This window comes from Phalangium opilio, unplaced genomic scaffold (assembly GCF_054372755.1).
Source record: "Phalangium opilio isolate 3A_F unplaced genomic scaffold, DU_Popi_V2 ptg000041l_1, whole genome shotgun sequence".
NCBI classification, from domain to species: domain Eukaryota; kingdom Metazoa; phylum Arthropoda; class Arachnida; order Opiliones; family Phalangiidae; genus Phalangium; species Phalangium opilio.
In genome coordinates, this window is record NW_028324165.1 from 8,106,425 (window position 1) to 8,133,220 (window position 26,796).

General features: G+C 41.8%; 3 protein-coding genes across 4 annotated transcripts; 2 read left to right on the forward strand and 1 right to left on the reverse strand.

The window, feature by feature from the left end:
- Window positions 1-145: 145 nt before the first annotated feature.
- On the reverse strand, window positions 146-22,866 carry Hel89B (histone acetyltransferase 1). Of its 2 annotated transcripts, XM_089835557.1 has the most exons (19): window positions 22,436-22,866; window positions 22,078-22,346; window positions 21,440-22,002; window positions 14,321-14,575; window positions 14,085-14,261; window positions 13,241-13,506; window positions 12,716-12,839; window positions 12,537-12,641; window positions 12,160-12,461; window positions 10,736-11,180; window positions 10,196-10,272; window positions 8,924-9,323; window positions 7,438-7,699; window positions 5,705-6,453; window positions 3,956-4,249; window positions 3,445-3,891; window positions 2,030-2,178; window positions 1,531-1,971; window positions 146-673 (listed from the first exon to the last, which is right to left on the reverse strand). In XM_089835557.1, the coding sequence occupies exons 2-19, from the start codon at window positions 22,328-22,330 to the stop codon at window positions 373-375; spliced, it is 5,610 nt and encodes a 1,869-aa protein (XP_089691683.1). In that variant the 5' UTR covers window positions 22,331-22,346; window positions 22,436-22,866; the 3' UTR covers window positions 146-372. The 2 variants fall into 2 exon arrangements, with proteins under 2 accessions (XP_089691683.1, XP_089691684.1); XM_089835558.1 differs by lacking the exon at window positions 22,436-22,866 and having other exon boundaries at window positions 22,078-22,426.
- LOC149679754 (uncharacterized) lies at window positions 15,435-16,596 on the forward strand. The gene is made up of 2 exons (XM_089835785.1): window positions 15,435-16,496; window positions 16,555-16,596. Exons 1-2 carry the CDS (start codon window positions 15,435-15,437, stop codon window positions 16,594-16,596), a joined length of 1,104 nt encoding a protein of 367 aa, XP_089691911.1.
- A 1,273-nt stretch (window positions 22,867-24,139) lies between the features above and the next one.
- Window positions 24,140-26,327, forward strand: LOC149679755 (WW domain-binding protein 2-like). Its single transcript, XM_089835572.1, has 4 exons — window positions 24,140-24,332; window positions 24,476-24,578; window positions 24,650-24,788; window positions 24,853-26,327. Exons 1-4 carry the CDS (start codon window positions 24,277-24,279, stop codon window positions 25,494-25,496), a joined length of 942 nt encoding a protein of 313 aa, XP_089691698.1. The 5' UTR covers window positions 24,140-24,276; the 3' UTR covers window positions 25,497-26,327.
- The last annotated feature ends 469 nt before the right edge of the window (window positions 26,328-26,796 follow it).

The window sequence follows — 26,796 nt, forward strand, 5'->3', positions numbered from 1 at the left end:
TCTAGGAAAATTTCTAGACAAACCAATAGATACTCGTATACAGGGTCACCTGACTTTCCTAGAAGAAAATGCGCCAAATTTAAGTCAAGTAAACGCACGTGACTTTTTAAATCGACCGTAAATAAATTAAATAATAACGCAGATATATTAGAAATAATTTTTTTTTACTAAAAAATAATGAAAATTACAAAAAACATTTGTAAGAAACACACCACAATAAATCCAAACAAATAAAGTCAAATTACTGACAATGACACCGAATGTTTAATTATTTACTTTAAAATAAATAAATCCTACCTATTAGTTTTTACTTTTTTTAGGTTTTTTTTCCCTGTAATAGTTGTCAAAACAAATTAATTTTATTTAATCACGCTAATTTTTACTCAAACTCTTCATAAAATTATCCAAATCATATTCAATTTCATATTGATCAGTATCCCACAACTCCGGCATATTTTCCAAAACGGATTTAGTACTTTTAATTTGTTTCTCGGGTTCGTAATTACGCGAATCAGACGATGTTGAAATAGATCTTTGACAAGACGGGGGCGATTTTTGACTGTTATCATCCAAGACGAACAAATCTAGAAGTTGATCAGTTCCCATTGATTGCAAACTCGAATTTTCCTGACTTATCACCGTGTTTGCGATGTTCATTTTGAATTTTTGCAAACTAAATACGAGAATCAGAATAAAACTATATTAATAAGTAAGGGTCCAAGGCTTAAAAAAATACCCAGCAAAGGACCCAAGGCTTAAAAAAATACCCAGCAAAGGGCCCAAGGCTTAAAAAAATACCCAGAAAAGGACCCAAGGCTTAAAAAATACCCAGGAAAGGGCCCAAGGCTTAAAAAAATACCCAGGAAAGGACCCAAGGCTTAAAAAAATACCCAGAAAAGGACCCAAGGCTTAAAAAAATACCCAGAAAAGGACCCAAGGCTTAAAAAATACCCAGAAAAGGACCCAAGGCTTAAAAAAATACCCAGAAAAGGACCCAAGGCTTAAAAAAATACCCAGAAAAGGACCCAAGGCTTAAAAAAAATACCTAGCAAAGGACCCAAGGCTTAAAAAAAATACCTAGCAAAGGACCCAAGGCTTAAAACAATACCTAGCAAAGGACCCAAGGCTTAAAAAAAATACCCAGAAAAGGACCCAAGGCTTAAAAAAAATACCTAGCAAAGGACCCAAGGCTTAAAAAAAATACCTAGCAAAGGACCCAAGGCTTAAAAAAAATACCTAGCAAAGGACCCAAGGCTTAAAAAAAATACCTAGCAAAGGACCCAAGGCTTAAAAAAAATACCTAGCAAAGGACCCAAGGCTTAAAAAAACACCTGTCAAAGGACCCAAGGCTTAAAAAAAACACCTGTCAAAGGGCCCAAGGCTTAAAAAAACACCTGTCAAAGGACCCAAGGCTTAAAAAACATATAGCGAAGGTCCCAAGGCTTAAAAAACATATAGCAAAGGTCCCAAGGCTTAAAAAAACATATAGCAAAGGACCCAAGGCTTAAAAAATATAAAAATATTAATTACCCCATAATTTTTTCCTCTAGAGTTCCTCGTGTTATCAGCCGGTAAACATTAACTACTTTCTTCTGACCAATACGATGAGCTCGATCCATAGCTTGCAAATCTTTCATGGGATTCCAATCATGTTCAACAAAAATGACCGTATCCGCACCAGTTAGATTAAGACCCAATCCACCAACTTGGGTTGTTAAAAGTAGCAAGTCAATTGATGGATCATTATTAAAACGATGTACAACAGCGTGACGGGTTCCTGGGGGTATACTCCCGTCCAAGCGCATGAAAGTTACACTAGGCATTTGATTCCTCAATAAATCCTTCTCCAGTATATCGAGCATGCTTTTAAGCTGGCAAAAAACTAAAGCTCGATGTTGGTTAACGGCGCATTCTGGTTCCGATAGACCAGAAGCCCCTTGTGCTCCGATTCCACAATCCAACAGAAGTTGTCTGAATTGGTTTAAGATTGTTAATTTATTCCACAAAGGAAAACCTTAATGTAAATTACTTTAATGCTGATAATTTAGCAGCGTGTTGGGGTTCGTGTAAACTCGAATTTTGTTGTTTAAGCTGACTAGTTATTCGCTCAAACTCTGGATGTTGCGGATTTAGAACCAACTTAGGATGATTACAAACCTTACGTAAATATTGAAGTGCCTATTCAAAGTAATTTTGTTCAAATAAAATCATTAGATTTATGTTTCTAATGACCAAGGCTTAAAAAATGAATCGCCAAGGCTTAAAAAAAAAACTAAATCGCCAAGGCTTAAAAAAAAAACTAAATCGCCAAGGCTTAAAAAAAAAACTAAATCGCCAAGGCTTAAAAAAAAACTAAATCGCCAAGGCTTAAAAAAAACTAAATCGCCAAGGCTTAAAAAAAAAACTATATCGCCAAGGCTTAAGAAAACTATATCGCCAAGGCTTAAGAAAACTATATCGCCAAGGCTTAAGAAAACTAAATCGCCAAGGCTTAAGAAAACTAAATCGCCAAGGCTTAAGAAAACTAAATCGCCAAGGCTTAAGAAAACTAAATCGCCAAGGCTTAAGAAAACTAAATCGCCAAGGCTTAAGAAAACTAAATCGCCAAGGCTTAAGAAAACTAAATCGCCAAGGCTTAATAAAACTAAATCGCCAAGGCTTAATAAAACTAAATCGCCAAGGCTTAATAAAACTAAATCGCCAAGGCTTAATAAAACTAAATCGCCAAGGCTTAATAAAACTAAATCGCCAAGGCTTAATAAAACTAAATCGCCAAGGCTTAATAAAACTAAATCGCCAAGGCTTAATAAAACTAAATCGCCAAGGCTTAATAAAACTAAATCGCCAAGGCTTAATAAAACTAAATCGCCAAGGCTTAATAAAACTAAATCGCCAAGGCTTAATAAAACTAAATCGCCAAGGCTTAAGAAAACTAAATCGCCAAGGCTTAAGAAAACTAAATCGCCAAGGCTTAAGAAAACTAAATCGCCAAGGCTTAAGAAAACTAAATCGCCAAGGCTTAAGAAAACTAAATCGCCAAGGCTTAAGAAAACTAAATCGCCAAGGCTTAAGAAAACTAAATCGCCAAGGCTTAAAAAATAAATCGCCAAGGCTTAAAAAATAAATCGCCAAGGCTTAAAAAATAAATCGCCAAGGCTTAAAAAATAAATCGCCAAGGCTTAAAAAATAAATCGCCAAGGCTTAAAAAATAAATCGCCAAAGCTTAAAAAATAAATCGCCAAAGCTTAAAAAAAATCGCCAAGGCTTAAAAACTAAAGCGCCAAGGCTTAAAAACTAAAGCGCCAAGGCTTAAAAACTAAATCGCCAAGGCTTAAAAACTAAATCGCCAAGGCTTAAAAAATGAATTTCCAAGGCTCCTTGAATGCCGCAAGGCAAGTTCGCACTACTACACTTTCGAATTATCAAATAAACAGTAGTAAAAACCTGAAAGATATGTGATGTATTTTTAGCCGGTTTCTCCTCCTCAACTGTCAAATCATCCTCCAACGTCTTCTTCGCTCTGCTTTTGGCAAAATCTTCGTAAAGTTGAACTTGAAGGGGACTAAGTTCGCAGTAATAATCTTGAATGATCTTGGGAGGTAAATCTTGAAGTACATCTTCCTTCATACGTCTAAGTAGAAATGGTAAAACTTGTCTATGAAGAGATTCCATTGCCAAAACGCCAGCTTCCTGCTCCTTGGACGAAGATTTTGCATCTCGACTTTGTAGTATGGGTTTACTGTATCGAGCATTGAACTGCTTCTCAGTTCCCAAGAAACCCGGCATTAGAAAGTCAAAAAGTGACCAAAGCTCTAAGACATTGTTTTGAATCGGAGTTCCACTAAGTATTAATCTATGATTGGCCCGAAGTTGTTTAATCGCTCGTGATAACTATTTTTAACCAACCATTTTCATTAATAATTAACGCAATTAACTTGTTTTGGTAAAGAATTACTTTAGTTTTGCCGTTTTTTATAACGTGACCTTCGTCAAGGATGCAATAATTCCAATGAATCTCTTCGAAGAATTCAATATCGTTTCGTACAATATCGTACGAAGCTATGACTACATTATGTTTTTTGACCCTTTTTCTAAGCCTTATTCTTTCTGCGGGTGGGCCGGTATAATGTAAAGGATTCAAATGAAATGCGCTAACGAATTTTTCAATTTCGTAAACCCAATGACCCGTTAAAGTTGGCGGACAAACAACTAACGACGGTAAAGGTTTGCAATCGGGGGTCGGGGTTTCCTAAAAAGTCCAAAATGACAGCATTGAGATTTTGCTTTGAACGTTTTCGTGTCTTATTCACTTTAGTGGTGTGCGATTACTCGTTAAGTTATATATTAAGTAAAAATTCTGTATTCAACAAGTAAACGTTCGGGACAGGACAAGTAAACGTTCGGGATAGGACAAGTGAACGTTCGGGATAGGACAAGTGAACGTTCGGGATAGGACAAGTGAACGTTCGGGATAGGACAAGTGAACGTTCGGGATAGGACAAGTGAACGTTCGGGATAGGACAAGTGAACGTTCGGGATAGGACAAGTGAACGTTCGCGACAGGACAAGGGAACGTTCGCGACCGGACAAGTCAACGTTCGCGACCGGACAAGTCAACGTTCGCGACCGGACAAGTCAACGTTCGGTCCAGGACAAGTCAACGTTCGGTCCAGGACAAGTCAACGTTCGGTCCAGGACAAGCAAACGTTCGGTCCAGGACAAGTAAACGTTCGTTCCAGGACAAGTAAACGTTCGTTCCAGGACAAGTAAACGTTCGGGACAGGACAAGTAAACGTTCGGGACAGGACAAGTAAACGTTCGGGACAGGACAAGTAAACGTTCGGGACAGGACAAGTAAACGTTCGGGACAGGACAAGTAAACGTTCGGGACAGGACAAGTGAACTTTCGCGACAGGACAAGTAAACGTTCGGGATAGGACAAGTGAACGTTCGGGATAGGACAAGTGAACGTTCGGGATAGGACAAGTGAACGTTCGGGATAGGACAAGTGAACGTTCGGGATAGGACAAGTGAACGTTCGGGATAGGACAAGTGAACGTTCGCGACAGGACAAGTGAACGTTCGCGACAGGACAAGGGAACGTTCGCGACAGGACAAGGGAACGTTCGCGACAGGACAAGGGAACGTTCGCGACAGGACAAGGGAACGTTCGCGACAGGACAAGGGAACGTTCGCGACAGGACAAGGGACCGTTCGCGACAGGACAAGGGAACGTTCGCGACAGGACAAGGGAACGTTCGGTCCAGGACAAGTCAACGTTCGGTCCAGGACAAGTCAACGTTCGGTCCAGGACAAGCCAACGTTCGGTCCAGGACAAGTAAACGTTCGTTCCAGGACAAGTAAACGTTCGGGGACAGGACCAGTAAACGTTCGGGGACAGGACCAGTAAACGTTCGGGGACAGGACCAGTAAACGTTCGGGGACAGGACCAGTAAACGTTCGGGGACAGGACCAGTAAACGCTCGGGACACGACAAGTAAACGTTCGGGACAGGACAAGTAAACGTTCGGGACACGACAAGTAAACATTCGGGACACGACAAGTAAACGTTCGGGACACGACAAGTAAACGTTCGCGACAGGACAAGTAAACGTTCGGGACTCGATAAATATTTTCTGATACTCGAACTCGGCTCGAAACCAAAAAAAATAAAACGGGACTCGCACACCACTGATCCACTTACCTTATACTTTGTTTCAGCTAAGTAATGATCGGCAGATAATATACAAATAGATTGTAAAGTCTTCCCAAGCCCCATATCATCGCATAAAATACCATGCAGCTTATATTTATTTAAAAACGCCAACCAATTAACACCTGCTTGTTGATAAGAACGTAATTCCGCTTTTATGGGAACTGGGACTTTAAAACTCTCCAATTTTTTGGGATCAAGCAGTTGCTCTAAGAACTTCCGTTCAACTTCCTTTCTACGCGTTATTTCTTCACTCTGAGTGGGCGGATCTTTAATAGCGCCTTCCAAAGGCATCAAACGTATCAAAGACGCGAAACTATGAGTAGCCATTAACCGTATCGATTCATTTTGATCACTCATTCGTCCCAACATCGGAACGATCAAGAGAACGATATACGGCACGATATCTAACCCTAAATGCTCAATTACGCAAGAAATTGCTTCAACTGCGCCTTGTTTTTGACGAATATCGTCGGTTGAAGATAAATTAGATAGGATTTTGTTCAAAACTACGTTCATTGTCGCTTCGGTAATGACTTTACTCAACATTCCCAGACATAGCGATGCCATATAACGAACTGCTGTGTAATTATGATCTAAACACGTGACTAAATGCGGTAGAAGTTTTTCTAACTCCGGGTAAAGTTTAGGGTCAATAGAAAACCCGGTAACTTTCAAAACTAACAAGTTATTTATTAATTCTTGGGCTTTATCGTCGTTATCTTTGTTTTTAGGTAATTCTGTAATAAAATTAATTTTTGGTTAATTAAGAGTACTTAACTATTATTTTTAACGCGTTAGGGTTAATCGAGGGGTCAGACCTTCGGCATTTTAGTGTACGGGATTTTGAGATTTAAAGATTTTGACAAAGATTTTGAGATTCCGACTCAGATTTTTAGAAATCTGGAAATCTAGTCCAAGATTTTTTAAGATTTCGGGATTTTAAAGGAGATTTTCAGATTTTGAACGCGATTTTCAGATTTAGAAGAAGATTTCGGGATTTGGTTCTGGATTTTCAGATTTTGAAGGAGATTTTCAGATTTTGAAGGAGATTTTAGGATTTTGAGGAGATTTTAGGATTTTGAGGAGATTTTAGGATTTCGAGGAGATTTTCTGATTTTGATATTTTAGGATGAGATTTCGGGATTTTACGTTAAGATTTCGGGATTTCTAGATTTTAATGTGAGATTTCGGGATTTTAGGTGAAGATTTCGGGATTTCTAGATTTTAATGTGAGATTTCGGGATTTTAGGTGAAGATTTCTAGATTTTAATGTGAGATTTCGGGATTTTAGGTGAAGATTTCGGAATTTTAGGTGAAGATTTCTAGATTTTAATGTGAGATTTCGGGATTTTAGGTGAAGATTTCTAGATTTTAATGTGAGATTTCGGGATTTTAGGTGAAGATTTCTAGATTTTAATGTGAGATTTCGGGATTTTAGGTGAAGATTTCTAGATTTTAATGTGAGATTTCGGGATTTTAGGTGAAGATTTCGGAATTTTCAGATTTTAAGGTAGGGATTTTGGGATTTCTAAATTTTGACGTGAGATTTTAAAATTTTTAGATTTTGACGTGAGATTTTAAGATTTTTAGATTTTGACGTGAGATTTTAAGATTTTTAGATTTTGACGTGAGATTTCGGGATTTCGAGAGAGATTTTAAACAGATTTCAAACGAAGTGTACGGGATTTTGACAAACGTCCGACCCCTCGGGGTTAATTTACCACTTGATTGGCAGTCTTCAATTTGAGTCAAGGGTTGAAAGAACGTATCCCATAAAGTAGGAAGTTTTTGAGGTAAATTAGAGCCAAAATATTGAGCAGCTTCAACAAGTACGCTGATAGCTCCGTTACGTTGAATTCTATTCTGATTCTCAGTTTCCTCATCAACTTGTACGTTGTTATTTGCACCCACATCTAAACCACCACCCTTTTTAGCGGCGGAAATTGAGTTTGAACGTCTGAATAACGAAGCCCTTTCCGCGGACTAAAACATAATTAAATTAGTTCAAATATAATTTAAACTAATTTAACAGGGTTCATACAACTTTTGGAAAACAAATTTCCCTGAGATTTCCAGGACAGGTTTTTCCCCATATACTTCCCTGAATTTTCCAGGTTTTTCCCGTATATGGAGTATCCTATGGAGCCAATGTTAACGAAGGAGGGGGGCGAATAGGACTATAACATACTGGAAGGATATCGCCGTATCTCTAGTAGAACCAGAGTTAAGAGCCTCCAAAGTATAGTGTAATGTTAATCCTATGGAGGGTGGTATGTTAGTGAACATTTTGCTTAATTACTCGGCTCCTGTTTGTCGTAACCCTAAGGTTTTAGTATGGTTGGATGAGGGATAAATAGGACTATAACATACTCAAAGGACATTCCCGTATCTCTAATATAACCAGAGTTATGAGCCTCCAAAGTATAGTGTAATGTTAATCCTATGGAGGGTGGTATGTTAGTGAACATTTTGCTTAATTACTCGGCCCCTGTTTGTCGTAGCCCTAAGTTTTTAGTATGGTTGGATGGGGGACAAATTGGACTATAACATACTAAAAGGACATCCCCGTATCTCTAATATAACCAGAGTTATGAGCCTCCAAAGTATAGTGTAATGTTAATCCTACGGAGGGTATGTCTATGAACATTTTGCTTAATTACTCGGCCCCTGTTTGTCGTAGCCGTACGTTTTTAGTATGGTTGGATGGGGGACAAATAGGACTATAACATATTCAATGGACATCCCCGTATCTCTAATATAACCAGAGTTATGAGCCTCCAAAGTATAGTGTAATGTTAATCCTATGAGGGGATGTTTATGAACATTTTGCTTAATTACTCGGCCCCTGTTTGTCGTAGCCCTACGTTCTTAGTATGGTTGGATGGGGGACAAATTGGACTATAACATACTAAAAGGACATCCCCGTATCTCTAGTAGAATCAGAGTTATGAGCCTCCAAAGTATAGTGTAATGTTAATCCTATGGAGGGGGTATGTTCATGAACATTTTGCTTAATTACTCGGCCCCTGTTTGACGCAAATTTCCCTAGCTGATTTCCCTGAATTTTAATAAATAAAAATTCTAAATTTCCCTGAATTTTCCCTGAGGTTTTTGTCAACTATTTATTTCCCTGATTTTCCCAGGTTTTCCCTGTTTTCCAGGCCAGGTTTGTATGAACCCTGTTTAATTTAAATTAACTTAAAATACTTTCTGCATGAAGTGGAGCGTCAAAATCCCTTCGTATTTGTTACAAGTAGTCGAATTCCCCGTTCCCGTTATAACCGGTTTAAGACTCTCGTTACTACCGGTCCCGGAACCTTCGGAATTTTGACTTGACATAACAGGCGAAGGAAGTCCCGATATTGTCGGGGCAAAATTAGTATCGGCCAATAAGAAATTAGTTAAATTTTTAATTATTTTAGGATTAGGGCACGGAGCTCTGGTTATGCAAAGTTCCATAAGTCGGACTAAACTTCTAGCCGATGCTTTTTGAATTTGTTCATTTTGTTCCTTTTTTAACGATTCCATAAGTGGTCTAATTAATGGGTTAAGTTTTTCCGGTAGAAATTTCAACGCGACTAATGAGCATGCGATTGTGGATTGTACCCTGTTAATTAAGATTAATTTTAAGCTTTGATGTTGTCTCAAAACAAGGTCCTAAAACGGGAACACATACAGGTACAGCTAATAGCAATCATTGTGCAGTATATCTAGGCGGCCTTTGTGGGAGGAGCTAGCAACTAAAAATTACGTATGACTAATTTTATCTCGCGAATTAATTGGCTATCTCGCTGCTCATTGCACCTTGAGAACGCGTAGGGCCACGCTCTGCTACCCACCAATGAAATCACAATTAGAAAGACTCCATTCCATTGTGTATGACAAGTTTTACCTCGCGAATTAATAACAAGAAGTGATATCTAATTTATTAGGGAGAAGGTATAAGATGCATTGCCTAAGTATTCCCCGCGCCATAGTCCCAGTCCCCCTTTCAAAACACAAGGGGGGGGGAATTAAAAGGAGGCCCCGGGCTATTTCGCTGCCTCTCCTCAGTCGGAAATTGCGTAATTTTCGTCATTCGCGCAGGTAGCGCTGACGTGAGTTTTCAAGAACCAATGAGATGCTGGCTGGTTGTAATTTAGAGGCGGGGATTAACTCCGGACCTACTATACGTTTGGACTGGAGATAAAGCTGTCTGAAAATGTGGCGGCCAATTTATACCTTCTCCCTAATAAACTAGATATCACTTCTTGTTAATAACTAATCTCGCTGCGCGTATGGTTGCACCTTGCGCGCGCGTAGAACCACGCTCTGCTACCAACCAATGAAATATCAAAGAATTATTAATAGGCGTGACGGATAGTAAGTTTTCAAGCCCGGAATACCCACAAAACCCGCATAGAAATAAACAAGGGGACAATGATTCTTATTACCTGTATGTATTCCTACCTGAAACAATATTATTATTAGAAAACTTACGTAATGTTTAACGAAATTTGATTACGACTAGTTTCAGTTACAGTTCTATGTAAAGATTTTCGTCTATCTTCCAAAACCTTAAAAGAAAGAAAGGCATAATTAAAAAAATTAATTAAAAACAATTAATTATTATTAATTATTATTAATAATTACAAGAAGTGATATCTAGTTTATTAGGGAGAAGGTATAAATTCGCCCCACATTTATAATCTAGCTTTATCTCCAGTCCAAACAAACGTATAGTAGGTCCGGAGTTAATCCCCCCCGCCCTCTAAATTACAACCAGCCAGCATCTCATTGGTTCTTGAAAACTCACGTCAGCGCGACCTACGCGAATGACAACGAAAATTACAGTCATATTTTCCGACTGAGGAGAGGCTGCGAAATATCCCGGGGCCTCCTTTTACGTCCCCCCTTGTATTTTGAAAGGGGGACTGCAGGACTATGGCGCGCGAATACAAAGGCTTAGGCAATGCATCTTATACCTTCTCCCTAATAAACTAGATATCACTTCTTGATAATCAATCTTAATTGTTTTACTTCTAAGGTCTTAGGTTTCAATTTAGAGTTGGCGATGACTTTTTCAAAGACAGTAGTAGACAAGAGCGTCGCTTGATCCAAGGTCAAAACGGCGCTAGGTTGAAACACCGATTCCAAAGGCAATTTGTGATGTTTAATAAAAGCCATAAAATCCCTGCATTCTTGTTGCATTCGAGTGAAAGAAATGGCAATTTCATCGAATAAAACGTTCTCGCTCAAACATTGCAGACATTTTTCATTAATAGACATTGGGCAATCGATATTCTCCTCTTCGTTAGCCCAATTTAAAACGACAAGCGCGACGGCTAAACGTTGAAGAGCCGATTTTGAACTCAAATGAAAGAGAATTAACTTCGCGAAACAATCAACGGGAGATTCCATTTGAGGCGTATACTCTATCCCCGGGACTGGTTTAGTGACGTATTTCGATAAGTGACCTAAAAACCTGAAGGGTTCCAACGTCAACAACTAATTAATCGCTTGAATTCAATCCACCTTATTCACGATGCGTGTGCCAAGGCTTAAAACGCGATTTTTAACTGACATCTGCATCAAAATGATGCATAGTCGAAACGTTTCAACTCTCTAATAGAGTGCTGTCAGAAGCGCCGGTGTGACGTCACCCATGCTGTTTTCCTATAAAGAAAAAACGGTAACTGTCATGGCCGCTCATTGCTAAAGGCAGACTCGTGACGTTTAACCTTGGATCTGACGTCACAACTGACAGCACTCTATAGAGCTATCTCAGTTGTGACGTCAATGCTTAGGTAAAACGTCACGGGCTTAGCTTTGACAGTGGGCGGCCATGTTTGGTACCACTTTGGTTCTATGGGCAAATAGCATGGGTGACGTCACACTAAGGCTTCTGAGATAGCTCTATAGCGTTTTCCATTGGGGTGATCAGAGTTTGTTCCCGAATTGATTACAACAACAGCTCCGACTCTAGAGCCACGCTCTGCTACCAACCAATGAAATTACAGATCAAAATGGAGCACCTGATGACGTCACAAAACCACTCTTTAAAAACTTATGTCTTTCATTGGGAGCCACGCTCTGCTACCAACCAAAATGGAGGAGCACCTGATGACGTCACAAAACCGCTCTGAAAAAACTTTTGTCTTTCATTGGGACTTGGGAGCAACCAGATCGATCAGGTCCTCCGAGCTAGAGCGATGACGCATCAACAAAATAGGGAGCTAACAACTGGCTAGGGGGAAGAGATGGTCTGACGTCACGCAGCCCCTCTCTGGTTGGCATTTTTGCGCGTAGAATACTGTTTAAAACCGGGGGATGAAACTCCAGTAAGAGATAGAAGGGTGTGACGTTTCAGGGTCACAACTGTTAGCTCCCTATAAGGAGCGATCTTGGATCGCGTTAAGCCTTGGCACACGCATCGCGAATAAAGTGAACGTAGCAATTATTACTTCGCTGCCATAATTCGAGACTGCATAACATTTTTCTCCCATTCGACAGTATTTTCAGCCAAAATTTCGGAACCACCAATATAATACTGTTCGGAAATGGAATTAGTATCGCTCTTTCGACACTTAAGCATTTTTCCAGTCTCTTTAGTTTTCTTTTTAATTATTAACCACGAATGAGTAACGGCAGGATCAATAGCGACTCTAGCTGGATGCATCATTAAACAAAGCCAGCCGCTAACGAATGGACATGCCGAGTTCAAAAGGTCAATTAATGGGCTGCAATTGATTAACTGATTCCAAACCTAAAAATTCAAGACGTATTTGGTTTTGGCCTAATTTTGACAGAATTGTCGCCAATATTGGGGTCATATTCTTACTGTATAAAGAAGTTCAAGAATATTTGAACTATTCTCAACCAAACAACGTTGAAATATTAATCTTAAGGCATCCGGTAGAATTGGGACTAGCCAAGTTTCGCAAGGCTGACAATAGCAAAACCATAACTCAAATTAACTTTATTTCAATTAAAAACAAAATTCACATTTATTTAATGAACCTCATCTTTAAATTTAGATGTTAACATTTCCAAGGCTTGTAAAACTGATTTTCTAACAACGCTAGAGTTGTGACCTAAAAAGGGCCATAATCGAGGCACTAATGTTGATAATGATTCTTTTAAACTAAAATTTAACGTAGAAAAATTATTATTAATCCTTAAAAATTGACCGGATATTAATTAAAACCAGGGATATATTTAATTTTAGAAGTAGGAATGGAGAACGGAGTAATGAGGGAACGCGCATGGTCAAAATCCCGGACGGACCCCCGTTCTACGGGACAGAGGGGGGTATGAAAGAAGAGGCGGACGGGTCATAGCGACAGAGGTAAAAAGGAATTACGTCACTATTTTTCGCCGTCGCCGTCAGCAACGTCATCAAAACGTAGTTTAAGTGAGCTACCCAATAAGATAATTTAAACTTTTCGTTATTACGTGTTGGAGGGAGGGGCTCTATACTGGTTGGTCTACTAACCGTTCTCCATTCCTACTTCTAAAATTAAATCTATCCCTGTTAAAACTAACTTTAAATTCGTTTCCGATGGATGTGATAAAAGAGACGCTAACAAAAGTAAAATGTTACTAGTAGACGAAGTTAAATCATCCAATTCGGGTAACATTTCCCAAATAATTGATAAAATCGAGGGAATTTTCTCGGGTAAAGTAGTTATGAGTGATTTTGTTATAGGTACAAAAGCGGCAGCGGCTGCCGAGCTAACATCGTCAACCGGATCTTGTAACCCGTAAAATATCGGGTCAAAGACGAGTGGAATCAATTTGGATCTCATATCCTAAAACATAACATTGCTTAGCTAATAAACTCAGATACCAACAAGGATGACGATTAGAGGATGTGTAATCTGAGAGAAACCGGCCCGCTAACTGTGGAACGACTTGGGTTCGGTGGGACGCTAGAAATGGGGGAGGAATACTCGGAAAAATGGCGGACGGTCCAAGTCAAACGAATCAGGAAGACCGCCCATCATTTTTCCGAGTATTCCTCCTCCATTTTCTGGCTTCCCACCGGACCTTGCGGACGGTTAACCTCAAACCAATCAGAAACAGCGCTCGTACTTTTAAATCCCTGACTTTTAAAACCAGCTTATCCCAGACCAAATTTTCAAACAACATCCCTGACCATTTTTAAACATCCCTGGCTTATAGCCCCATTTTCCAAATCTCCGACTTATCCAGGTTTCGTACGAACCCTGACAAAGACCGGCCGCCATTTTCCCGAGTATTCCTCCCCCATTTTCTAGCTTCCCCTCGTACCTAAGTCGTTCCACAGTTAGCAGGCCCACCGATTCCTTTCAGATTACGTATCCCCGCATCATCCTTGATACCAAAGACCATAACACTAAAAACGCACCTCTCTAACAACTAATAAGTATTTTAAACCAAGAAGTCCACCATGTCGTGCTTCCCATTCTTTTCGGAGCAAAAGTTGTAGTAAAACGCTCAAAACTCCGTCGATACCCGACTCCCACATAAGGTTTAAAACAAAACCTAGACTTTGAGCGCAAGTTTCACGAACTGGAGCTACAACCTATTCATTTTAAATCAGTTCAGATTAAACTGATTTAAATACTTTTAGGTTGAATTTACTTGATCTGAAACGTAATCTCCGAATTTATCCAATGCTAAGACGCAAATTAAACGAAGGGCAATATCTTCTAGCCAACGCTGATTGACTAAATCCATTTGGTCAGTTGGAAGTTCGGACGACCTTCCCGCACCTTTCCCATGGATTCTAATAATTTCGCGGAGTGCAGTGGCCGAACCATGCCTTACTTCCCAAGAAGAACTAAATAAATCTTGCGCGAGTTGATCGCAAAATGACTCAAACGGCCATTCTTTTCTCTAATTAAATCATAGAAATCTTTAACACCATAACCCCGTTCTGTTTTAAAGGAAAAGTTCAGCTAATATAACATTATACCTTAAAAGAAAGGACTACTACGTCATCCGCCATTGGTTTAGTGGCGTCTGCTAGCCAGAACCCGGGCCCTTACCCATGGATAAAGGATGCGCGTGAATAAATTTGTTTTCACACTATAGGATAGGCAACTCCCTATTTCCGACGACAGCTTATTCTGTATATACTGTTCCGGCTTCAGTTGCCAGCACGCACAAAGCTAGGTCTCTATGGAACGTAACTTTGTGCGTGCTGACAAGAGACTCAAGAAATACTCATTTTTTGGAATCTAAAATCTCGAGATTTAAATCCTGAAAATGAGTATTTCATTTGTCTCTTGTCAGCACGCACAAAGCTACTTTACATAGAGACCTAGCTTTGCGCGCGCTGACAACCAAAGCGGAAATAGTGTATATACAAACTAAGCTACTGTCGGAGCTCTCGAAGTTGGAGACGCAAGCTGGATGGCGCGCTTAATTTCCCCCCTTGCTTTGCTGCTCTGCCTTACCTTTCGCTTGCGCGACCGCCATCTTGGGTCCTCAACAGTGCGTTGTATCACACCTCCTCGGTGGTGAGAGCTGGGCAACCACTGCGTTTTGTGGGCTGAGCTGATACGCGCCCTTCCCAAGCCAAGGTGTGCAGGTATCGTGCTGAGGGCTGTGTGGTACCGGGGAAGTTAATCTACGGTATCTCGAACGATCCCCTCGGGGCACCAGGCGAAACCCCGTTGTAACTAGCCTTCCACCCGGGTTGAGGACTACCGGGTGGCGACCTTTTATTTGCCTCATTACTCGTGGGATCTCTATGGATTCTTTAAAAACAAAAACCAAAACCAAACCTGGGCATGGAGCCGGTTCTACCGGTACCCAGCCTTCTCTCAGGGAAGGAGGCAACTCCCAACCTGCTTCTGGGCGAGATGCTGCCTCTGGCAGCACCCACCCGCAATCGGCGGAAGGCCAAAAGTCGCCTCCTGCTCCTCAATCGGGTTCCACCAGGTTGAGTGAAGCAAATAGGAGGCGCAGGGCCAACCGCCGAACAAAACAACCCCAAAAAGGTGGCCAGAACTCTGCACTGGGTGCAGGAGATACGGGCCGAGATGTGACTCCTGTACCTTCGGGTGCTGGGAGAAACGTCCCGGGTACGGACTCTACGCCTGGTGCAAGAGAAGCTACCACCCTTTCTGGCAAGAGAGCTAGGACAGAGGACCCTGATCCCTCGCCTAGCTTACAAGCTGCGGCGTCAAAGAAGACCAAGTCTTACTGCGACGTCGCCAGTATTGTCAAGATGGCCATCGTTAAAGATGGCTATCCGACTAATGCGGTCACGGAGGAGGACGTCGTTCCTATCCAGGCCGCTATACTTGACGCATTGGACGCTGAGCTTTCTTCGGGAAGCTCGCTGCCACGTCCTCTCAATTTCCACATCATGGCTGGGGCCATGATCTATTCATGTGGGGATTCTGCGACCAGTGAATGGCTCGTGAAGGTGCTACACCATAATGAGCGTGCCATAGGGGGAACACGGCTTTCAGTGATGAAGGCCAGTGAACTCCCGAAGCCGTTCAAGGTGTCCTTCCGGACCAAGGACCGTCGCACCACTGATCCGGCGGCTCTTCTCCGGCGATTGAAGGCCTACAACGGAAGGTTTCTGACCGACTGTTGGCGGTGCCTGAAGTCGTTCGATGAGAAGAGCACCAGACGCTGGATCTTCCTAATTGATGGCTCCTCCATGGAGGCCATCAAGGAAGCCGGCTTCGAGGGTCTTACTGGTGTAGATGTCGGGACATTTAAAGTCCTGAATGCGCCAAAGGACCCTCTCCAGAATGCCTCTGAGGCTTCTGAAGAAGAGGGTAATACTGCAGCCAGCGTGAGTGGGGAGCTGGCAGCAAATATTGCTAGTATTAATTTAGAGCCATCGCTTCCAGATAGCTCAGACATTGACCTCGGGACAGAGTCCGACTTCTTGAAGGGCTCTGATACCGAGAGGACCTGCGCTCCTGTTACTGGGATGGAACTGGGGGCCGAGGGTGCTGCTGGTGGTGGCGAAGGAGATACCGGTCCTGGATCGGGACTCCACGCTACCGCCAAGCGGTAGCCGGGGCCGCCTCTCTCCCTAAGTCATGAGCATCAAGGTGATCCAGATCAACCTGCATCACTGCAAAGCAGCCTCGGCAGTTCTCTGCCGGAGGTTTGCCTTAGAGGGCCTGGATGTGGCCCTCATTCAGGAACCTTGGATTCATAATGGCAAAATCCTTGGTTTAAAGAATGCAGGTAATATCTCTTATGACTTTACCTCACCCAACCCCAGGGCGTGTGTTCTGACCAGGAAGGGTCTTGACATCCTTCCGCTTCCGAACTACCTCACTAGGGATACTGCTGTGATTAAGGTAATGCCCTCCTCTTCTGGAGAGGCAACTGGCCTTATCATGGCGTCTGCTTACTTTCCCCATGATGCCACTGGCTCCCCTCCACCACAGGAGGTTGTCACTCTTGTCGACCGCTGTGAGAGGCAGGGGGACAGGCTCATTCTGGGTTGCGATGCCAATGCCCACCATGTCACGTGGGGCAGTAGTGACTGCAACAGACGTGGTGATGAACTGCTAGAATATCTGGTCGGTACGAACCTGCATATTCTCAACAGGCACAATGAGCCTACCTTCGTTACTTCTAACAGAAAGGAGGTCATTGATGTCACCCTGGCCACAGGCAATATCAGTCTGTCGGTTTCTAACTGGCATGTGTCTAATGAACCGTCTCTTTCGGATCATAGGCACATCTGCTTCTCGGTCGCGGTCAAGTCAACTTCGGTTAAGACGGAACTGCGTAATCCCCGTCGGACCGACTGGTCCGGCTACAGGGAGGAACTTTGCATCCTACTCAGAGGTAATGCTCCAAAGCTTTCCTCGGTGCTGGAATTTGATTTGGCAGTTGATCTCATGCAACAAGCCATTATCAATTCCTACCACCACAACTGTCCGGCGAAGCCTGCCAGCCGGCCGAGGCTCGTTCCTTGGTGGAATACGGAACTTGGCAAGCTTCGCAAGCTCACTCGTAAACTCTTTAATAGGGCTAAGAGGACTGGGGACTGGACTATTTATAGACAGACCCTTAACAAGTATAATAAAGCCATCCGGGAGGCCAAAAGGAACTCCTGGAGGGACTTCTGCGGTAGCATCTCTGATGCCCCCGCTACTGCCAAGATCATGAGGATCCTGGCTCACGATAACACTCACCAGCTCAGCACCATCAAGGTGGCAGAAGGTGAGTTTACCAAGTCAGGGACTGACACCCTTAAGCATATGCTTAAGGTACACTTTCCGGACTCCGAGGCTTTTGACCCCACAAGCACCGACACTCCCCCCGTGCACTTTCGAAGAGCACACAGGGCGGACTGGGGCATCGCCAATAAGATAGTTACATACTCTAGACTTAAGTGGGCTGTAAATTCGTTTCAGCCCTATAAGTCCCCTGGCCCAGATGGCGTCTTTCCCGCCCTCCTTCAGGAAGGCATAGACGCCATTGGCCCCTATCTGTGCAGGATATTTAGAGCCTGCATTGCTCTGGCGCATATTCCAGATATCTGGAAGCGCTCGAAGGTTATCTTTATTCCCAAACCTGGGAAGACGAGCTATCTTGAGGCTAAGGCATTTAGACCTATCTGTCTTACCTCTTTCTTCCTAAAGACTTTAGAGAAATTGGTGGACAGGTATTTGCGGGATGGTGTTCTTTCCCACACACCCCTGTCCACTTTTCAGTTTGCCTATCAGAAAGGCAAATCTACAGAGACGGCGCTCCATGGCATCTTGAACTGCCTTGACAGGGCCATCGAGTTCAAGGAGATGTCTTTGGCCATCTTCCTTGATATTGAGGGGGCCTTTGATAGGGTCTCTAGTGAAGTTATCCTTCGCGCTGCGGAGCGGTTTGGTATTGACGACACTTTGTGTCGTTGGATAAAATCCATGCTCACGTACCGTAGGGTGACGGCGTCTCTTCTCGGGGAATCCTTGGAGATCTCCACCGACCGTGGCTGTCCTCAGGGAGGGGTTCTTTCCCCTCTTCTTTGGTGCCTGGTGGTGGATGAGCTGCTGGGCCGACTCGGGGAGGGGGGGTGTCACTGCTTTGGCTATGCGGATGACATCGCAGTGATTGTTACAGGGAGGTTCCCTGTAACTATCGCTGCACTGATGAAATCTGTCTTACATGATGTTGAGGAATGGTGTAGGGAAGTTAACCTCACCGTCAATCCCAATAAGACTGTCCTTATACCGTTTACCCGGAAAAGGACTAATGACCTCTTCAATGATATTTCCTTCTTTGGACAGGTTTTAAAGAAGTCCTCCGAGGTCAAGTACCTTGGCGTGACTCTTGATGCCAAGCTTACTTGGAAATCCCATCTTGATCTGAGCATCAAGAAAGCCAAAATTCTATTTTGGCGTTTAAGGTGTTCAGTCAGCAAGTCCTGGGGTTTAAGCCCTGGCGCTGTAAACTGGATTTATACTAGGATCATCAGGCCAGTGGTCTCCTATGGAGCCCTTGTCTGGTGGCCCAGGGTTCGCCTTAAGACAGCCCAAGATGAACTACGCAAGCTTCAAAGGCTGGCGTGCATCGGTATCACGGGGTCCATGAGGACAGCCCCCACAGCCTCTCTGGAAATCCTTCTCAATATGCTTCCCCTTCACCTCTTTATTGAGGAAGAAGCTATTATGGGAGCCTGTAGGCTCAACAACCTCGGCTGGTGGAAGCCCAAGCATTGGGACTTCAGTCACACCAAGCTTTTCAGTGAGTACAGCAGTACTGAGCCATCACTTGTGATGGTCTCAGATAAGTCTGTTATATCACACCACTTCGACAAGCCCTTCAGCGTGCACTTTCCCAGTCGCGCTGTTTGGGAGACCACCCCAGTCCTTGGAACTGGGGGGGAGTCCGTCTGGTTCACGGACGGCTCTAAAACGGACTCTGGAGTTGGTGCCGGGGTCTACTGCTTGACCAAGAAGTTTGGTTTTTACGAGAGCCTTGGCAACTTTGCCAGCGTTTTTCAGGCGGAAATCATGGCCATTTGTTTATGTGCGGATTTCTGCAACAAGAAAAACTACCGCGGACGGACGATTCAGATTTATTCGGATAGTCAGGCCGCCCTCAAGGCGCTAAATCAGTGCCTTGTCGATTCTAGACTGGTGCTCAGCTGCCTGGATCTGCTGAGTTCTTTGGCTGCCCGCAACAAGGTTCAATTGCTGTGGGTGCCAGGGCACTGCGGATACCTGGGCAATGAGAGGGCTGATATGTATGCCAAAAGGGGGGCTGAGGCGAAGTTCTTCGGACCTGAGCCTGCGGTTCCCATCCCCCATGGCATCATTCGCCATAGGATTCACTGCCGGATGTCTGCACTTCAACTGCAACTCTGGCTTGACATGGATGGGCAGAGACAAGCCAAGGAGTTTGTCCCGGGTCCTTCTATTACTAGGGCAAAGGAACTGCTTGCCCTTACCAAAAGCAAAATTAGGCTGGTCACCAGTCTCCTCACTGGACACTGCCGGCTGAATAGACACCTGCACCTACTGGGCATCGTTGATGACCCACTCTGTAGGTTCTGCCGGGAGGAAGAGGAAACCTCCTCCCATATCCTGTGTTGCTGCGACTATCTCGCGGCCATGAGGTTTGAGCATTTCGATATGCATACTATGGAACCTCACCAGTTCTCTACTGTCTCGGTCAATCGGATTCTCCGATTCATCGAGGCGACAGGACTCTTCGCAGTCTAACCAGTTCGGGGCGCACAATATACCCTTGGTATCGGTGCTCGACGCGGCGACGCGTCACCCCCTTCAACAATAACAATAACAATAACAAAAGCTACTGTCGGAGATAGGGAGTTGCCTATCCTATAACGTGAAAACAAATTTCCTCACGCGCTTCCTTTATCCATGGGTAAGGGGTTCTGACTAGCAGACGACACTAAACCATAAGCCTAATTAACTGCTAATTATTTTGTAATAAGCTGCCGTCAGAGATAGGGAGTTGCCTATTCTATAACGTGAAAAGAAATTTCCTGACGCGCTTCCTTTATCCATGGGTATGGGGTTCTGGCTAGCAGACGACACTAAACCATAAGCCTAATTAACTGTTTATTATTTTGTAATAAGCTGCCGTCGGAGACAGGGAGTTGCCTATCCTATAGCGCGAAACAAATTTCCTCAAGCGCATCCTTTATCCATGGGTAAGGGGTTCTGACTAGCAGACGACACTAAACCATAAGCCTAATTAACTGCTAATTATTTTGTAATAAGCTGCAGTCGGAGATAGGGAGTTGATTATCCTATAACGTGAAAAAAACTTCCTCGCGCGCATCTTTTATTCATGGGTAAGGGGTTCTAGCTAGCAGACGACACTAAATCATAAGCCTAATTAACTGCTAATTATTTTGTAATAAGCTGCCGTCGGAGATAGGGAGTTGCCTATCCTATAACGTGAAACAAATTTTCTGACGCGCTTCCTTTATCTATGGGTAAGGGCCCGGGTTCTGGCTAGCAGACGACACTAAACCATAAGCCTAATTTTGTAATAAGCTGCCGTCGGAGATAGGGAGTTGCCTATCCTATAACGTGAAAAGAAATCTCCTGACGCGCTTCCCTTATAAATGGGTAAGGGGTTCTAGCTAGCAGACGACACTAAACCATAAGCCTAATTAACTGCTAATTATTTTGTAATAAGAGATAATTTATTTTGTTTTTTAATGTTTTTCCTTTAAAATTTAGAAAAATGGCATTCTTTTAAGGAATAATGTTATGTTAGCTAAACTAATTTTGCCCTTACATCTTCCCATAGACCGTCATTGTCAACAACACTATCCCAAACAGCGACATCAGTTGACGACTGATCAACCAAAACATTTTTGGTTTTCTTAAAAGGTGGGGGATCGGAAGTAGTTGGACTTTGACTGGAATAACACGGTGGTTCTTTTGACCGTTGCTTAGAATATAATCTACTCCTCCGTCTATTCTTTGTCATCATTTCTCCACTACGATTTGAACTTCCAGCGGAGTTCATTTCATTTTCAATAACTTCCGATAAGTTTTTCTTAATTTCTTCACCACCATTAATGGTTTCCGTTTTAACAACCAAGTCATCATTGGTGAAGATTTCACTCGTGTCTAATCCCATTTTTTCCGCTAAATCTAACCCTAATCTTTTATTGAGTTTAAGACGTTGTTCCGCTAATTGCGATTTGGCAATAATTGCGGCGGAATTATCATTTAATTCATATTCTGAACCTTCAGAGCCTAATAGATCAGTTCCATTGCTTATAACCTTATTTATATCGAACTTTTCAAAGTTCATGCGGCCTTTTAAGAATATTTCAGGTTTTGAAGTGTTTTCTGTTGTTTTAAAATAATTTTGAGTTTGAAATTGGACACGTGACATTACGTTTTATGGTCATTTTAATTCTATACCTTCTTTAACAGATGTTCCGATTGGTTCCCATGGAGGTACATTACGAATTATAGCTTCAATGGCTTGACCAGCCGCTATTCTAGTATCCCATGAATTACTATGAAGGTAATGTCTTACCTTACTTAAAAGATTATGTAATTCATGGGGATGAAGTTTTTGAACTTCGCCTAATTGAAGAGCCGCGGCTTTACGCGTAACTGGTGATGAACCAGTTTCAAGTAAAAGAAATAACCGATCTAGACGCGAGACCATGTTGATGTGTTTATGCCTATTCAAGAATTAATTCGCAATCATGCATTAAACGAAACGAACTAAGGCTTATAAATAGGAAATTAAACATGCAAATTTTTTACTTACCAGAGTTTTAACGGCTTTGATTAAGTACATGTAGGTTATAATGTCAGATTCGGCCTTTTAAAAACGTAAAAACGTGTTTGTTTTGTTGGCAGAATGTTTCGTCGGCATCCTTTCATTATCTTAAGCCTTGGTCATAATGTAGGCTTACGAGAGCATTGAGTTTATTAAGCAAATTTACTTCACTAATATTAGTTTTTAGCCGTACTCATGATGTTCAAATAAGAACTTATCTTTCAGAGTTTCATTTACATTAATTTCGTAAACGGAACAATTAAAATCTTTCGACACGTTCCCCAGCAGATCCCTTTTTATAGTGGCTTCCATGGTTGCAAATGTCGACTTTATATCAACAACCAAAAACAACTCAAAAAGGCTACGAATTTGGACAGAGCAACTTGTAGGATCGTTGCCCAGTTTTTAGAATCCATACGTCACAAAAATGAACCTCATAATAGTATCATGTGACGCACGGAAGGCGCAATTCTCAAAGCCACAAATTTGTTTCGTGTAAACCTGCGTTACTGCGTCCAAGATCATAATTTTTCATTGGTTTATGCTTAGGGACACGTGACTTAATACGCAATGTTATTGGATGGATGGAACCCAGCAGAAACAGCGTGGGAAATAAGCAGGGCTCTACATAAGGATATTTTTTTAGTTGTCAGCCTGACTAGTGAGACGCATGGTTTACGAATATTTGGGACATTTTTTTACTAGTCAAGTTGACTAGTGAACCCCCAGATTTCGATTCATTTTTGTAGTCAAGGCATTTTTTTTAGTAGTCAAATGCCTTGACTAGTACCTTGTGTCGAGCCCTGGAAATAAGGCGGTGGCACAGGGCAAATGACCAGTTTAAATATTGCCAGGACCAGTTTATAAATTAAATCAGAGGGGGGGCAGTGGTCCATGGGACCACTAATAAAATTCAAGGGTAGCCAGAGTCCAGACATTATCTTAACTATTTTTATTATCCACTTCTTTAGTTTAGCAGACGACGCGCCCTGGTCAATGGTCATGGACCAGTTTATTTATAGGGAAACAGCATGAAGCGGTTTTTGACCTTCTAGTGACGTCACGCCCGGAAGCCGCGACCTCTGGATTTGTTTTTATTTAATGGCCGCCATGTTGTATGTGAATTATTGGTAAAAAGCACCTTATAAATATAGTGGAAGACATGGCAAATCAACAAATTAATTTCGATACATCAGATTATTTAGAAACTTTAGCCGAAACAACTAAAAAAAGGTATAGGCCTATAGAAAAAATTTCATTGGTTAATTATGAGGATCCTTACTGTAAAAATACGGTAAATTGGAGCCAAGGCTTAAATGATTACCCGGCCATAACGTCCCAAAAGTTGATAAATCCAAGGTTTTTTTACCTTGATTTCTTATTATTCTTGGAATTCTAAAGAATATCTCACGACTTTCAGCAACAGCTTTGCTTTTACACTCAAAAACGCAACAGTATAGCACCATCTTTCGAGAGTTCAATGTATTTTTGTAGAGGGCGACACATACAATATGGCGGCCGATTCAAAATTCAAATCGGGCGGTAAAAAATTACAAACCGGTGACGTCACTGAATTGTTCGTGCTGTTTCCCTATTCCAAACCAGGGGGGTCACTGGCCCAGTGTCCAGTTTAAAACAAATCCTTATTTCCCACCCTGGACGGAACCCAGCAGAAACGTCACCTTAAACGTCACGTGAACTTCACAACACAGCTTCGCAATTTCCCAGAGAGAAGACGGAAAAAAGTAGAAGGCTTGAATCGGTTTTAGTTTCGTTACTTAATTACAACAATATTTAATTAAATTTGATTGTAATTCGATAAAACTATAATGTCTATCAATTCGAGTCATTCTAATGGCAGTGTTGTCATTTTCAACGGTGAATAGTAAGTAGAAATGTCAGAATCAGATAAATATCGCAAAGGCTTAGCTATTCAATTGCATCATATGATTAAATCATATTCTAGAAACTTTAACTAACGTGTTGTTGTGACACAATATTAATTAATTAATTAATTAACTTAATTAGCATTGTTCTCCATTGCGATGGAGTTGAGATGCAGTTTGAAGGGAAAGAATTACGGGAACTTAATGGAACAAAAAAGGGTCGACTTTACTTAACAACTCATAGGGTAATCATGATAAAACTAATGCAAAAATAAAACATTTGAGGGTTTTACTCAAAACACAAACTAATCCACAGATGATATTTATAAATGGGTCGTCAAAAGACACTTTACAATCCTTCAGCATACCATTTTTCTGTCTTTCCAATATTGAACTTCAACAACCAATCTTTGGGGCTAATTTTATTCAAGGAACAGTCAAAGCTGAAGTTGGAAGTTAGTCAATCCCTTTAAAAAGAAAAATTGACCAAAAAATTACCCCAATTTCCCACTTTTAAAGGTAGCTGGAATGGACAAGCAACATTCAAAATCAAATTCACAAAAGGCGGGGCAATTGAATATGGTCAGGCAATGTTACAAGCCGCTAAGTTAGTGTCAAGGAATATGACCCAACCTCCACCACCTTACGTTGAAATGCCTGGTCCATATCAGATGGCAGCGCCACCCGCGTATATGCCACCCCCTGGTTTCCAATACGGGTTTCAACCACCCATGCACATGTTCCCCGAACCACCACCGACAAACGGTGTCTTCATGAGCCCAGCCCCTCCGCCATATCCTGGTATTTACAGTGGAGCTCCTCAACAACCATCAGGGCCTGACGCAAAAGCGGCGGAAGCGGCTCAAAGCGCTTATTATGACCCTAACAATCCAGGGTTTGCTTATATGCCACCTCCGGCTTATACCCAACAATCTAATGGTTACGCTCCATCTCCTCAACAATATCCACCTCTTCAGGGGGGTCAATACCCATCCCAATTTCCTCCACAATATCCTCCGCCTCAGGGGGCAGAATACCCTCAATATCCCCCGCCTCAAGGGGCAGAATACCCTCAATATCCCCCTATGAATGGAGCTTACGCTGCAGGACCAACTGCAAGCGCACCTCCATCTTATTCGGAAGCTACTAAAAAATCCCAATGAACGAGTTTAAAACGATAATGAAGTTAACAAAAACGGATTTATGTACTAAGAACGTCGGATCGTAGCATTAGCCTCTAGTACCATCCTCGCATAGTTTATTGAGAAACTTCGTCTGCTTATATTTTGACTCCACCCACAAATTCTGTAGCGGCTTATTTGTGGGTGGAGTCAAAATATAAGCAGACAAAGTTTCTCAATAAAGTATGCTTATATTTTGACTCCACCCACAAATTCTGTAGCGGCTTATTTGTGGGTGGAGTCAAAATATAAGCAGACGAAGTTTCTCAATAAACTATGCTTATATTTTGACTCCACCCACAAATTCTGTAGCGGCTTATTTGTGGGTGGAGTCAAAATATAAGCAGACGAAGTTTCTCAATAAAGTATGTGAGAATGGGTAGTGAATTTGCTACGTTCAACGTTCTTCTTACATAAATCCGTTTTTGAAGTTAATAATATATAATAATACTATTAACTATGGAGGAATATTGAAATTACCGCTTCTCTTTTTGTAAAAGCAAGAAAAATTATTGTACATTCCTACAATTAATAATTATAATCATAATCCTATTATGAAGTTTATTGGTTAGGTTGTTGATCGCTGTCGAAGCTCTCACTACATTTCTAAATCTTGATCCCCTCTCTTTATCGTTTTAAGCTAAATTTCCTTTCTTATATATTATATTATATTATATTATAAAAATATAGTTATTACTGTACAATTTGGAATATTTGTAATTAAGGAATGCCTCAGTCTTTAATAATAATATGATTGTAAATTGTTGAAATAATATTTAGCTTTAATAAAGTTGTAAAAATAATATCACTTTATTTTAAAATTGTTTTTAATTTGACTAGTACCTAAAAAATTACTGATATTAATTGGATTGGAATCAGTCCCTTATATCGTTAATTTAATTAAAAGAACTTCTTAAGTAGTTATGCCCCCAGATTTGCAGCAATCCAAGATGGCCGCCATAACCACTTCAGTAGTTATTCCTCCTATATTTGCAGCAATCCAAGATGGCCTCCATAAACACTTCAGTAGTTATGACACCCTAGATATACAGAAATCCAAGATGGCCATCTTAACTTCTTCAGTAGTTATGACCTTGGTTATGATACCCTACATATGCTGCAATCCAAGATGGCCGCCATAACCACTTCAGTAGTTATGCCCCCTAGATATGCAGCAATCCAAGATGGCCGCCGTAACCACTTAAGTAGTTATGACATGGACGAACCAATACTGAAGGACGGATGGCAGAGGGAGAAAGTTGAGAAATACTTGTTAATTCGC

Coding starts and splice junctions, on each gene's coding strand:
- LOC149679755 (XM_089835572.1), top strand. CDS start 24,277: ATGTCTATCAATTCGAGTCATTCTAATGGCAGTGTTGTCATTTTCAAC. Junction 24,333..24,475: donor GTCATTTTCAACGGTGAATA/GTAAGTAGAAAT, acceptor TAACTTAATTAG/CATTGTTCTCCATTGCGATG. Junction 24,579..24,649: donor TTTACTTAACAACTCATAGG/GTAATCATGATA, acceptor ACTAATCCACAG/ATGATATTTATAAATGGGTC.
- Hel89B (XM_089835557.1), bottom strand. CDS start 22,330: ATGGTCTCGCGTCTAGATCGGTTATTTCTTTTACTTGAAACTGGTTCA. Junction 14,262..14,320: donor GAGATTACGTTTCAGATCAA/GTAAATTCAACC, acceptor TAAAATGAATAG/GTTGTAGCTCCAGTTCGTGA. Junction 1,972..2,029: donor GCTAAATTATCAGCATTAAA/GTAATTTACATT, acceptor AAACCAATTCAG/ACAACTTCTGTTGGATTGTG.
- LOC149679754 (XM_089835785.1), top strand. CDS start 15,435: ATGGATTCTTTAAAAACAAAAACCAAAACCAAACCTGGGCATGGAGCC. Junction 16,497..16,554: donor AGGGTAATACTGCAGCCAGC/GTGAGTGGGGAG, acceptor CATCGCTTCCAG/ATAGCTCAGACATTGACCTC.